General features: G+C 37.8%; 1 protein-coding gene across 1 annotated transcript in view; it reads right to left on the minus strand.

The window, feature by feature from the left end:
• Positions 1-2,162: 2,162 nt before the first annotated feature.
• LOC106131417 (uncharacterized) overlaps positions 2,163-14,907 on the minus strand; it is a 44,229-nt gene continuing 31,484 nt past the window's right edge. The window contains exons 3-7 of the mRNA XM_060949999.1: positions 12,946-12,948; positions 11,231-11,277; positions 10,411-10,603; positions 3,666-3,887; positions 2,163-3,299 (exon numbers count right to left, since the gene is read on the minus strand). Of these exons, the coding sequence (XP_060805982.1) occupies positions 2,163-3,299; positions 3,666-3,887; positions 10,411-10,603; positions 11,231-11,277; positions 12,946-12,948 (1,602 nt within the window). The remainder of the gene's footprint in view (positions 3,300-3,665; positions 3,888-10,410; positions 10,604-11,230; positions 11,278-12,945; positions 12,949-14,907) is intronic.

Below are 14,907 nucleotides of genomic sequence, written 5' to 3' on the forward strand. Positions count from 1 at the left end.
ACTGAATCCTCGAAAATGTTAGATGAATGTTGATTGAACGCTGAATTTGATTACATTGATATTTTCTTTAGTTATGATGTTTAAATGGAATTTAGGTAACATTGTATATTTTTAAATTTACTCGTCTGTTTTGTTTTTCACCGGGAACATGACGTCGTGATAAATGCCTGTTTTTTAAGTAAATTCGAGTGTTGCTTGTCATAAAAATATTCATATTAATGGAAGTGATCTTAGTAAATACCTATTGCTTTCATAGCATTTTAAGAATTCTCATTTATCTGACAAGAAGATAAAAAGAAATTAAGCTCAATAAAATCTTCACCTGGGTTTTTCCTATTTCTATTCATTAGCTTTAAATGTCTCAAAATCATTCAAGGAGATTTGCTGTAACAGAAATTTTATTTTTTTTCTTTATAGAGACATTATTATTTTTTCAATCACATTAAGTATATTGAATTTAGGATCTCCATTAGGATTAGAGAATTGGAAAGGGATTCGTCATTCAAGTAACGTATCCCAAGCGGGCAGGAAAATATCCAAATATAGGCAATAGATGAAATAAGCACGTAAAAAGATCCATTACAGAATAGGCCGGATTTACCCGAGTAATGTACGATCAATGAATCTTATTATATGAATTGGTTTGATGTTATATTATTTCTGATATTCCCAAGGTTATTTCTTTTTAGGCAGGCAACCGATTACGAAATCTTTTAAGGCCTCAATTATTAGTATCAATGCTCCCGGATTGAGGTTGAAGACCCTGGACTCTTGGTCGGAACGAATGCCAGGTGGATAACATGGTGGTGGATGTGGCGTACTTTGATTTTCAAAAGGCATTTGATACGGTGGACAATGACGTCCTTATTGAGAAACTAGCAGACGCTGGATTTACGCCAATGACCTTACGTTTCTTTGCTAGCTATCTGAAAGACAGACGACAATATGTAGACTGGGCAGGGCAGCAGTCAGAACCATATTTCACAAGGTCGGGGGTAAATCAAGGAAGCAATCTAGGACCCCTCGAGTTCAATCTGATGATCAATGATCTACCCGACGTCGTAAAAGAAGCAACATGTCTTCTATTCGCAGACGATCTGAAATTGGTGTTAGAAATAAGAAATCAAGCAGACTGTGAGAAACTGCAGAAAGACATAGAGAGGGTAGTAGAATGGTGCCATAGAAATAGGCTACAGTTTAATGTCTCAAAGTGCTTAGTTATGTCATTCACGCGAGTACGACAACCCATAATGTGGCAATACTGTGTCGATAAGGTCCCGATGCAAAGAGTGAAGGAAACAAAAGACTTGGGGGTTCACTTCACGCATAATCTAAATTTCCGGGAACACATCGTACAAGCGTGCAAAAAGGCGTTCCGAAACTTGGGGTTCGTATTACGCCAATCCAAAGGATTCACGAACCTCGGAGCAGTGCGCGCTTTATACGATGCAATAGTGCGAAGCCATCTCGAGAGCAATGCATGTGTTTGGTCACCTTATGAAACAAAATACGTGTTAATGTTGGAAAGAATACAAAATAAATTTATAAGATATCTGTATCTGAAAATGTATGGAGTATATCCGTTTTATCCACTGAGGTACCCAACGCTGTTTGTACTCGGGATGGTGGGGTACAACTCACTTGAGGTTAGACGACAAATGAGCCTAGCGACGTATCTGTTCGAGCTGCTTCGGGGTCGGATCAGCAACCAGGTGGTGCTACAGTGGCTGGCCTTGAACGTGCCAGACCGGTACGTGTGGCGGCGACGGCAACCTCCTCTGTTCGCAACTCCGCAAGCACAAACGGAATTGTTAAAACAAGCGCCGATCACAAGGGCAATAAAAGCTATGAACGGGGTCGCTAATAGCATAGACTTGTTCAACTGTACTTTGACTGAGTTCACAAGATCTATGTTATATGAATTATCCTCATAAGTACACAAATATTTTGCTTAATATAATTGTAATTTAATTAGCTACTCTATCGCATTGGGTAACACTGTAATGATAGGGTTGGTTATTGTTAATAAATAAATAAATAAATAAATAAATAAAACATGGAGGTCCCATAATCACCCACAACATTTGCTTTGCAATTAAACAAATATAAAGTATATCAATTATAGCTATTTTAATTTACAAAGTTACAGCTAATTGTCCAGTTCAAGGCGCGTCGTCTCCTCTTAGAGGCAGATACTGGGGTCTTCTGTACAGCGGTCTTCGGCTTTGTTGAGGGATGGCGACGGGTGTCAAATCTTCAGAAGACCTTGACTGCGCTATTTGAGCATTCAAGGCGCTTACAGGAACAGGAGTCACAGCGTATCCAGCTGCTACTAACGCTGCGAACTCTTCAGGAGTGTAAGCTTTATTGTTTTTCGGAGGAGGCAATTGAACTCGTTGATCATCCAAACTCTGACCATGTTGTTCCAGATTAACTTGTTCTAAACTGGAAGGCTGTTCTAGTCTCTGACGCTGCCTATAATTTTGCTCCTGTCTATAGTCTTGGTCTTGTCTGTACTGCTCCCTCGATGAATCGATTCTTACTTCTTCGGGTCTTGATTGTACCCTCGGCTTTTTAGGAGCAATATTTTTGCTGACGTAAATAGCTGAATGAGGGGGCTTAGAAGGTTCAGGTGCCCTTTGGGTATCAGCATCGTGTCTAGCGGGCAAAGGCGATTCGTACCTCAAACGTTCTTGTCTGATAGGCTCATTTTGCCTGTAGTACGGGCGAAGGTAAAATTGTTCACCAATTATTTGAGGTTGTTGTTGGCCAGCTGCTTCTGGATCGTAAATTTTGACAGCGCGCACTTTTTCGGGTTCCGGGTAACGCTTCAGATAAGTCACAGGTCTTTCGACATTAGTCGTTGGAGCTCTTTGTTCTTGTCTTGCTGGTTGTCTTGGAGCGTCGATGATTCTGTACTGCTTAGGAGAAGCTTCAGGCTGTGGGAATTGTGGGATAAGTCGGAACGTGACTTGCTGGCGAGGTTGTTGTGTAGCTAATTTGGGAGCAGGTACAATTTTAAGGCCTTGAGCGGATTCTGGACGTTCATACAGTACTTGTTGCAGAGCTGGCTGTGGGGATGGAATCGGAACGTATCTTAGGGCTTGTGCTGGTCTTTGAGTTTGCGAGGCCGGCCTGTACTGTATTTGAGGCTGTTGTGGTTGTTGCTGCTGCTGCACGTTGGTGGTTTCTATTAAGTACTGTTGAGGCGCACCTGCAGGCAGTGGCTGTGGCGGAGCGGATACCTTTGGTCGCAATTTAGTTGGCTTCTTACTGGGTTTAGTGATATATCTATCCACCTGGAATTAACATATTAACATGTTAAAGTAATCATTCATACATATTTATAAAAGTCTATGAAATTTGTTTGCGTGGATGTCTTTGCACGCGGAACACGCAATTGTATCAATAAGAAAACTTTTACTTTTACTGATATTAACGCTTTCCTCGTGAATAAGGCATTATGATTTGTTACTACTTTGGTGATAGTTATGTGATGATTAAAATGTTTATTTTTCATTTACATAAAATACTTATTGATTTTGCGTACTCTTGCTTTTATTTTACAAAGCTACCACCTGCCTTTAACCATATCACGGTATGTCAAATAACGCATATATGCAGCGGTTTAGGTTCAGAATACGTTGAAAATACTCTAAAAATACCTGTTGATACTGAGGTGTGTTCTGGGTCGAAGTCTGTTGTTGATACTGTCTGTCGTCTTGTCTGACCTGATGACCGAGCAGAGCCAGTAGCTCCTGATCGAAGGAGTCGGTGGAACTTGCGCCTGAGTCACTGACTGACAAGGCAGCTCCTACTGACGCCTCGCCGCCATCGGCCGAGTAGTGGGGGCGAGCTATCACGGCGTGGGAAGGCTGGTATGCGACCTGAAATATTTTAAAGTATTGCTATATCAAAATTGTCCGGAAAAAGTATGAAATATCTGAGGAAAATTGAGACTAATAATATTTTTTTACTTATGAAATTGTAAGATCTTATCATTTTAGTTTAGTTCTTTTACTCAACAAACACTGTGTTGCGTGTGAGTGTGAAGGGAATGACGTCCTGGCAAAGGGTCACAGTACCCGAAACTGCCGAGCTTGCATGAAGAGAGGAAAAAGGCGTGATTTTATGTATGTAAGTATTTCAACATGCACAGCACACGACATATTCAACGTATCTCTCAAATACAGTATTATTGCATCCCACACAAAGACCGGTGCGCTCACAGAATAAAGTATAGGCATCCTTTAGTCTGATTTCTATTTCGATATGCTGGTTTCATTTTTCATACAAACATACATAGGGGGAAGTCCCGTACCGCCGGACGGCACCTAGCACCGGACACTCGTACTATTCAAGCGAGTACAAATCAGTTCGATTCAAAATACTACTCTGTCAAGAAAGTAGCAGGAAAAGATCAATAATACACAAACTGTTTGTTATTCATCCAAATTTATTTTATCACCTTCAAAATATGCTCCTTTAGAAACGATACACTTACGCCAACGAATAATCCAATCATCAAAACATTTTTTAAACGCTGTTTCCGGAATTGAGGTCAGTTCTCGCCGCGAATTCTCTTTTATGTCTTCTACCGATTGAAAACGGGTGCCACGAAGTGGTAATTTGAGTTTAGGAAAAAGAAAAAAGTCGGCTGGAGCCATATCTGGTGAATATGGTGGTTGCTCGATGGTATTTGTTGAGTGTTTGGTTAAAAATTCGTTCACAATGATGGCCTTGTGCGAAGGTGCATTATCATGGTGCAAAATCCAAGAATTTTCTTTCCACAAATCTGGCCATTTTCGTCGGATTTGCTCTCTTAAACGCCGCATAACACTCAAATAATATTCCTTATTTACCGTTTGACCTTCCGGCAAGAATTCCGAGTGCACAACACCGCGATAGTCAAAGAAAACAGTCAACATGACTTTGACTTTTGAACGACTTTGGCGTGGTTTTTTCGGTTTCGGTTCAGTTGGAAGGCGCCACTCCGAAGCTTGTTGACTAGTTTGCATGTCAAACTCGTAAACCCACGTCTCGTCACCAGTAACAATGCGTTTCATGAATGTTGGGTCGGAATTGACTCGTTCTAGCATGTCCTCAGCGACTCTCATGCGATTGAGTTTTTGAAAAAAATTCAGGTCTTTTGGGACTAGCCGAGCGGCAACATGTTTCATACCCAAATTATTAGTTAAAATGGTACGGATCGACTCGTGAGATACAGAAAGTTCGGTGGCTATCTCTCTCAAAGTTGAATGAGGATTTTCAGTCACTATTTCCTTCACTTTTGCGATGTTAACTTCAGTTGCAGATGTTGATGGCCTACCAGAGCGAGGCAAATCTTCCATCACATCTCGACCGCTTTTGAACGCTTTGTACCACTCATAAGCACGAGTTTTTGATAAAGTCGATTCACCGTAAGCCTTCTGTAACATTTTCAGTGACTCCGAACACGATATTCCATTGGCAATGCAAAATTTAAGACAAACTCTTTGTTCGATGTTTTTATCCATTATGAAATTAGCAATACACACTAGATATGATATAACTAAAAATAGCACTGTATTTAACGTAAACAACAGATGCAACTCAAACTCCGCGCCAAAATGGAAAACAGTTGTGCCAATCTAACAACAACAAAAAAAACAAAAATTTGAATTTGGAACCATAAATAAATAATCCATTCCCGATACTTTTCTGACTGAATGTACAAGTGAAAGGGGGGCTGGGGCATACAGGTACAAGATCACGCGCCGCGCCTCGCCAGTGACGCACACGGTCGCGGCAGGAGTAACCATTTGCTGTTTTAGACTCGAAATCACGGCGTCACCTAAATATCAATGTAAGTAATTCTAGTATATTTATGCATTTACATTTGAGTGGTATTCAAAGATAAAATCAGTACTCGATTGTTATCCGTAAAATGGTAGAATATTATTACATCTTTTAAACAATTTTAGTAGGTACCATCTAATGAACGAAAATGTGTGTCCCTTAGCACCGGACACTAAGTCGTCCCTTAGTGCCGGACAGTAAACATATTGATATTTCTTGTAAGAAATTACGTATTTTATTCTAATTATTTAATTTTGTTTTAGACTATAGAAGAAAGAAGATAGTTAAAATGGAAGAGAAGAAAAAGAAAGGATCCTGGGATCCACAGAGCTTACAAACTGCTATTGATAAGGTTATGTCAAAAGAACTGAGTGTAAGACAAGCTGCAATGCGATACAATATTCCTAAAAGCACTTTACATTAAATAAAGGCCCTAAATCGAGAAGAAGTAACAATGAAACCAAAGTTAGGTAGATTCACTAACACCTTCTTAGCAGAGTACGAAGAAGTCTTGGTGGACCACATTAAAGATTTATCGAATAGATGCATGCCGCTCATGAAAAAGAAGTTTCTAAAATTAGCATACGACTTAGCTGAAGTCATGAGGATTCCTCATCGATTTAATAAAGAAAAAGGCAGTGCTGATAAATAAAAAATAAAAGTCGCAATAAAAAATTACGACTTCATGAAAAGGCATTCTGTCATTTCGTTGAGTTGAGAACACCGGAATCGACAAGCATGATGCGCCCCGTAGGATTTAACAAACCACGAGTGGATCTCTTCTACGACAACCTGGAAAAGCTGATAAAACAGTACAACATTCACACCCTCAAGAATTTATAACTGTGATGAAACTGGTGTCAGTTGCGTGCACAAATATTCGTCCGGTACTAGGTGCCACTTTTTAAAATTATGTTTTTTGTTACTAAAGTTTGTTTGATAGTATTAATTATTTTTTAGCAGAGGTTGCATTTTTGTTAAATTAATTTGATTTCTAACTTTGTTATCTAATATAAGTCATAATTTTATAAACATTCCTTAAATATTTTATGTTTTATTTTGAAATAACCTTAGGTGTCCGCCACTAGGGGACTTCCCCCTACATAATCACGTCTCTACGGGGCAGACAGAGTCAAAAATCTCGAAAAGACAAAATAATGATATAATGATGGAAATGAGATTCAAATAGTGACAGATTGCTAGAATGAATAGAAGAATCCCGTTTATTATTATTTACTAGATTCCCCCGCGACTCCGTCCGCGCGGATGTCGGTCTTCGCGTGGATGGTTTATTTCTCCATTTTGAGTAACTCTGACAATGATATCTTACAAATATCTATTGGACCCAATTACGGCTAGGCCTATAATAATAAGGAAGATCCCTCTATTGAGCTACTGCTGTTGAGTTCGCGTTCTATAGTAAGTAGTCCGGTCAATTTAGACCAAAAAATAAGACTGAAGCTACATTAATTCCCATCAAGCTGAAAATGAGTATAATTGTTTAAAACACATTCAAAAGCATTATTTCAAAATTCCCCCTGATTCCGGTATAAGGAAAAAAATTATCCAAGGTCAAAGGTAAAAAAATGGGTTTTTCACGATTTTCTTCAAAACGGTAAGTTTTATCGAAAAATTACCTCAGACATAGATTGTAGATCATAAAGTTATTTATAAAAAGGAATCGATAATTTTTTTTCAATAAAGCTACCATGTCTGAGATATAACGATGCAAAAAGTTGCAAGCGTCATAATATGCATATGCACGTCTCGTATATACTCGGTGTAGCAGTAATATAAGTGAAAATATTGTTCGGTCGGTAATTTTAACTTGAATTCAAAATATAAAATATACATAAGTATAATGAAACCCAGTCCCTTCATTTATACTGTAGTGAAACCTTGAGACAAAATCTGTCTTTCTGTACGTGGCTAGGGTCGTATACCTGCTTTATCTCAGAATGATCAACACATGAAATACCGTTAGTCTTTAACAATAGTAGTCCTTGCGGGGATACCGTTGACGGCTATGGACACCACGGCCTCTCATACCCTAGGAGTGCCGGCCGTTTAGGGCGCCATGCCGCCCTAAATAATATAATCCTCCGTGCTCTTGCCACCATCTATGTTCCAGCCGTTCTAGAACCAAACGGTCTGGCTCGGGATGATGGCAAGAGACCGGATGGTATGACTTTGGTACCCTGGAGATTGGGGCGGCCTTTGGTGTGAGATGCTACTTGTGTCGACACACTTGCGCCGTCTCATCTTCAGGGTACTAAATCTAAGGCCGGTTCTGCTTCATATGAGGCAAAAAACCTCAAAAGGCGCAAATATGTAGGTATCGGTAATACCTATACTTTTGAACCTTTTGGGGTAGAAACTCTGGGACCGGGGGGGCCTATCTGCCCATCAGCTTTTCCGACAATTGTCGAAAAAGCTGATTGAGGTATCTCTTGACCGGAGGGCTGAAAATTATGTGGCTCAGAGAATCAGCATTGCCATTCAAATTGGCAATACTGCCAGCCTTCTGGGCACACTCCCGCATGTCGATACTATGCAGGGACTGTACAATTTATAAATTAAATTTTAGTTTGTAGTCATCCTTTTTCTTTCTTTTTATAAGTAGTTTTAGTTTTAATTTGATTTAATTGTAATCTCTATTATTGTCCTAAGATGATTTTCTTCACTTAGGGTTATTCTAATTTTGTTAAATAATAAATGCCAAAGTTAGTCTTGAGTGCCACTGCGTAGTGAAAACACGTGTTTATTCTAACCTATTTCAGTCTTTTTCAAGTTTAATAATAAAAATGTTTCAAAAAAACGCGCTAATAGTACACTACCTCAGAGATGGCGTGGAAACGTGTGCATACGCTTGCAACTTTTTGCATCGTTATATCTCAGAAACGGTAGCTTTATTGAAAAAAAATATTGATACCTTTTTTATAGATAACTTTATGATCTACAATTTATGACTAAGGTAATTTTCCGATTTGAAAAACTTACCGTTTTGAAGAAAATCGCGAACCACCCATTTTTTACCTTTGACCTTGGGTAATTTTTTTTCCTTAAACCGGAATCATGGGGAATTTTGAAATAATGCTTTTGATTCTGTTTTAAACAATTATACTTATTTTCAGCTTAATGGGAATTAATGTAGCTTCGAATGTCTAGATTGACCGGACTAAAGTATTTTTTCATAGTAATTAGTAGCGGCCCGCGTGTTCCGCAAACGGTTCAAGCTAAATCCGGCGCTGAATCCACTGCGGGTAACGTAACGTGTGTTCGCGGTTCTACAGAACAACGTCTATGGATAAACTGAAAAATTAAGAATTTTTTTTCTTCGTATTTTTCTAGGATAAAAAGTATCCTATTTTATGCCCAGGATAATAAGGTAGGTATAATTATACCAAGTTTCATCAAAATCGAACCGTTAGTTTTCACGTGATGCCTGAACATACAGACAGACAGACAAAAATTTTTTTAATGACATATTTGTGTTTGGTATCGATCCAGTAACACCCCCTGCTATTTATTTTTTCAATATTTTCAATGTACAGAATTGACCCGTCTACAGATTTATTATATGTATAGATATATAGATATATATTTACCTTAGTCACTTTTTTCGACATGTATATTCAACGTGTCTCTCAAATACAGATTTATCGCGTCAGCACACAAAGAGCGATGTTCTCGGAGAATAAAGCAGGCTTCCTTTTGTCTGATTCCTATTTCGATTTGCTGGTTCCATTGTACGAGTTCAAGAAATACAAGCATTGAATATGAAAACTAGCGACCTGCCCCGGCTTCGGGTCCCAATGCTGCTGTTATTATACCTACAATACTTTTCTCTTAAATCACTCAATCTATCACAAGAACCGCAACCAAATATGTTGGATAGTTCAAAAGATTTAGCCATACATAGACAGACAACGTGAATAGACTTTATTATAAGATAAATTATAATATAACAAATTCTATTATGTAGTGATAGTAAAGTGATGATTCACATCCTCATAGTTTGCGTGAGTGGTCTTAGATTTATTGTAATCTCTGCTTAAGCTGCATTGTAATCTCTGCATACGTTGGTAAGATTAAACCGAGTATCAAATTAAAGTCTTTGTGTTAAGTTCAAGTGTAGACAGTATAAAGGCGAGCTTAGAAACAGAAATAGAAGAGAGGATTCATTTATTTATTTAATTTGAAAACAACAAATATGAATGTCGGAATTAAGGTCTCGGATTTTAAACAATCTTCATTTATCCATGATAGTTATAAATTCTTCTCAAATGGGAAGTTTGCATTTATAAACTTCCATTATTGTTTTATTAAATGGGCCAGATTTTTCATCAATTAACGAGCATACATATATCTTGATCCCTAACTAGGTAGACAGAGCCAATAGTCTCAAACAGACTCGAAGGACATCTCAATCGTTCAACCATCGACGCTCAATGCAGAGACTTCATCTTTCCGTTTGCCCCTACATACTTCTTCCAAAAAGATGTATTTATAAGTTAAAAATTTTTTTTTTTTTAAATGGTTCTAATATAATAATCTCTAATTTTTATTCACCTGACGCGCCGCTTGAGGTTCAAAATAGTACAACTGTTGTGGGCTGGGTTTCTGTTCCTGGGTGCCGTAAAGCTGCAACTGCTGCAGGAGCTGGTTGCTGTTCAACGGAGCCTTCCTCTCCTGCTGGAACTCCAGGAGTTCCTGAGGATTGAGCGAGAACACCTGGCCTGGGCGGTACTCTTGAGCGTCTTGTCTGAAACAGGTATGAATAATGATTAGAAATTTGGAGTGTGAAATATGTTGACTTTGAATACTGCGTCTTATTACAAGTGGATTTTCAAGGCAAGAGTAAATAGGTACTATTTAAGCTTACGTGCATCACCTTAGGCCTCATCTTGCTTACCACCAGGCAGATTCAAGCGCACTGAAATCTATTATAAAAAAAGTGCTCTTTTATGAAAAAATGGATGGTTTCAGAGATAAAGGAAGAACGAAAAAGGACTGAAAAAGAGATGCATGGACAGTGCAAAGGAAAGTATGAATAGGATCCTTTCCTTTCCAGTCACTCCTGTGACTAGTGTGATAGCAAAAGACAGAAAACTAACATACTGTGCTGACCCCACGTAAAGTGGGGAAAGGTTACGACAAAGAAGAAGTCCAAGTGACTTCCTAAGTTACCTAGTTATATGTAGGTCAATGCTAAATGACGACTTACAGTACGAACAGTGACGTTACGGTTACGGTAAGGTCATACCGGACTGGACAGACTCTCTCTCTGAATGTGACCATCTCAATAAGGGATTAAGGTCAGGCGAATTTTAATTTTTAAGTTCGTGGATAGGGTATAATCTGAAATACTTAGAATACATAAGTTTTGTACCTGTTATTTCTATCATCTTCCTGTGGTTCTTGTACTGGTGCGGCCTTCTGTAACAAGAAAATATATTTTTTAAACATAAGAAAAATTAAATTAAATTGAAATTTCAATATTTTTTTTATATTATAAGTGTGACGTGACTGCTCAGTAGGCTGTTGATGTTGGGCTAAAATATTAATATTTTTTTATGCTTAATACATACATAGAGCAATATTACTACAATGCAAAAACATAAGAAGGATAGAAAAAATATTGGATTATATTAACTGAGCTATTGTATACATACATATAATCACGTTTATATTCTTTGCGGAGAAGATATAGCCACCAGTCTTGAACAGACTGAAATGCCACGTTCAGCTGTATGGGTTAGGAAGTTTCAGGTTGCTAGCCCGTCGCTTTCTGGAAGAATCTCAAATTCAATCTGTATATTGGGATTCTTGATTGGATTTCTTGCGATGGGCTTACAACCTGTCACTATTTGAATCTTAATTCCATCTTTATGCCATGCAGCTGAACGTAGCTCATCAGTTTTTGTGATATTGTCGGCTCTGTCTACCCAGTTAAGAATAAAGACGTGATTTTATGTATGTACCTTCATCGCTGCAGTACGTATAAATAATTACACTATCCACTACTTTCAATAATGGGTTAATTTGGCTTCTAAGTAACAGAGGCTTTGTCAATAAATGGTAAAAACGTGAGAAGTGACACACAAAAAATACTATAGACGCATTGAACGACACCTAAAACCGTGTGTAGCTATTAAAAGGAAGGCCAAGTGCAGGAAAATACATATTTCCCACGAATCACAAAAGGCTGGAAGTGGTCTTGGGGTATGACAAAACAGCAGGTAAAATTATGTGCAAAATTAGACGCAAGGTGAAAGTTCTAATGATTGTTAAAACGATTGGATATTTTTGGAAGCTATAATTTTTGTTATTTCGGAGAAATGTACCTTGTGTGATAATAATTGACTGATGTTTGCCATTTATTATTTATGATAATCAATTTGAATTACGTTAAAGGCGCACATTCATCTAGTGCAAACTTGCACGCTGGTCTGGTAGCGAAGAATATTATATACCTAGTGTGTGAAAATTGCTTCTCTATACAGATTGTACAATCAATCAATTTTGTAAGATATTAGAATTGTTAAGGCAATGAGCTTGCAACCTCTGACTATTTCAACTATAAGTCGATGGTTCAAACTTAGGGGTTGCAAATAAGTGCAACCCCATTTACCAATATCAAGTCCTATTCGATTGCAATTAACAGTAAAATAATTCATTTTACCTTTTCTACCAACAGTAATAAAGTCAGTTCTAACAGACCGGTGCACGGTAATAGAATCAGCTCTATTTAACCTCCGCTACGTGAAGTTTGCTAGTAATAAACGGCACTATTCGGGGATAGTTAATTTTGTTAGTCAGATTCCAATTTATATTCATTTTTCTTTTTTGTTCAATTCTATTAACTCTCGCCTGCAACAGCGCCTGCTTATTATTAAAACAATGTACAATGTCCTTCACCGTACTCTACACTACATACATGAAAAATTTCATGGAGATCGATTCAGTGCTTTTAACGAAGCAACGAACAGACAAACACTTTCACGAATATAAAGTCTCATTTGTGTACTACGCGAAAAAAGAGTTACACCATAATAGTATAAGTGTCTTGGTACACTCATTACTCTTTTTAGTGCCCGCTAACACCTCCTAACAAACCTACCCTTCATATATTTTATGACCTAAATTTCAGATTCCTGCGTAATAAATTTACAAACGAAAGGTATTGTATTGTTGTTTGAAATACAGTACATCACCTATTTTAATTAAAGAACAGCCCATTCTTCTTTATAGTGAGAAAGAGAGAATCACGACTCTATATTATTCACCTCATTCTTAACATTTCAAACTTCTTACAATAAATCGTCATGAGAAATCTAAACAAAATTATAATGTTGTTCTAATGCATACCTATAACGTATGGCTCTCGCAACAATCGTTTCCATTCATATCGTTACTATATCTGTGACAGTTACTAAATAACTGACATTCCTTAACGGAGTATTATTAGTGGTTGCAGTTGCAATAACGATGCCACGTTACTGCCAAACGGTTATTTCGTTGTCATTATAACGGGTGACGAAATTAGCTGCTATTGTGACAAAACGGATTAAGTGGCCGCTATGATCTGATTCACACATAGTTTAGCTGTGTTTGTAATAAGACTGATGTAATTTTCGCTTGTTTTATTGGAATATGTAAGATTATAAAATTAATTTCAGTAATTTGGCGCTAACTAAACAAAAAGTTGTGTCATGAAGACAATAAATTATTAGACTGGATCTTAAAAGTTGCGTCAATTATTTATTTATTACTAGCTTTTGCCCGCGGCTTCGCCCGCGCAAATGTATTTATATTATAAGGATACGCCATAAAATTTCACCCATTTTTTTATCCCGTATCGTGCGGGGCTGTTTTATGTTTATATTTGGTTTAAATTCATATGGCTTCTCCCGTCTTGTCCCGTCTCTTCTCGTTCTGTTCCGTCCCGTCCCAACCTGTTGTGTCCCGTCCTGCCCTATCCCGTCCCATCCCATCCTATTTAGTGCCATCCTGCTTTCCGCAACTGATACGTATTTTTTACTAACCAATATTTAAGACTTCTCGCACTTCGACACCTATCACTATCAAAAATATCAAATCTAATCAACAAATCAAAAATTAACTGAAATAGAGAGTAAAATAAGTTAAATAAGTCAAGTTAAAAGTTAATGAATCAAACGAATAATAATTTCAAATCAAAATATTTGTAGTGTGTAATATGTAGTTTCGCGTATGTCCGCTAGGGGCGCTGCTAAAATTACACGATAAATTAAAATATTTTACGCTACCTAGCTAAATGACGGTAACGAAACCATAGCGCGATCAATCTCGATGCCAACGCCATCTATCGAGCATCGAGACAACTCGTGATAGTTAATAGAAAATAAAATTCGGGTGTTTTATTTATGCATACCGATTACGCCGAGATTTATGGACCGATTTACGTGATTCTTTTTTTGTTCGGTAGAGTATACTTTCAAGTTGGTCCCGTTGTTACCTAGTCAGGATCTGATGATGGTATTCCAGGGAAATCAAGGGCAAACCTCAAATTTACAGGCAATTACGTTTTTGACAATTTCATAGATCTGTTTAAGTATTTGCGTCTGATAGTCATCATCCCATGTGAATGAGCTGATGATGGAAGGTACAACTCCTCAACGGTTAGGAGTTGAAAGAAAATTCTTACGAAGTTATACGTACATGTGAGGCTATTAGGTTGACCTGATAATAAAAAGTAAATCTCATTAACGTTAAGAATTTAGGTGAAAATGGATGCGGACAAATTTCGTCTCTTCACTTGTTTCCTTTTAGCTGTTTGTATGGGTAGTGTTAACACAAAATAGGGATTTAAAGGCGTGATGTTATTAATGTTATGCATGTATGTACATAATTATGTATGTTATTATGTATGTTAAAGAGACGACTGAAAGTTGTCATACAAAGTCTTTTTTTTTAAGGATGGGAAATCATCAAATGACCTCTCCCGCTCTGGGTGGAACGGAAGGGAGTGTCAGACTTTTACTGACTAAAACCCACCTCGTTCCTTCAGTTGCCCTTTGCGTTCCG

This window comes from Amyelois transitella, chromosome 20 (genome assembly GCF_032362555.1).
Source record: "Amyelois transitella isolate CPQ chromosome 20, ilAmyTran1.1, whole genome shotgun sequence".
In the NCBI taxonomy this organism is placed as follows: Eukaryota; Metazoa; Arthropoda; class Insecta; order Lepidoptera; family Pyralidae; genus Amyelois; species Amyelois transitella.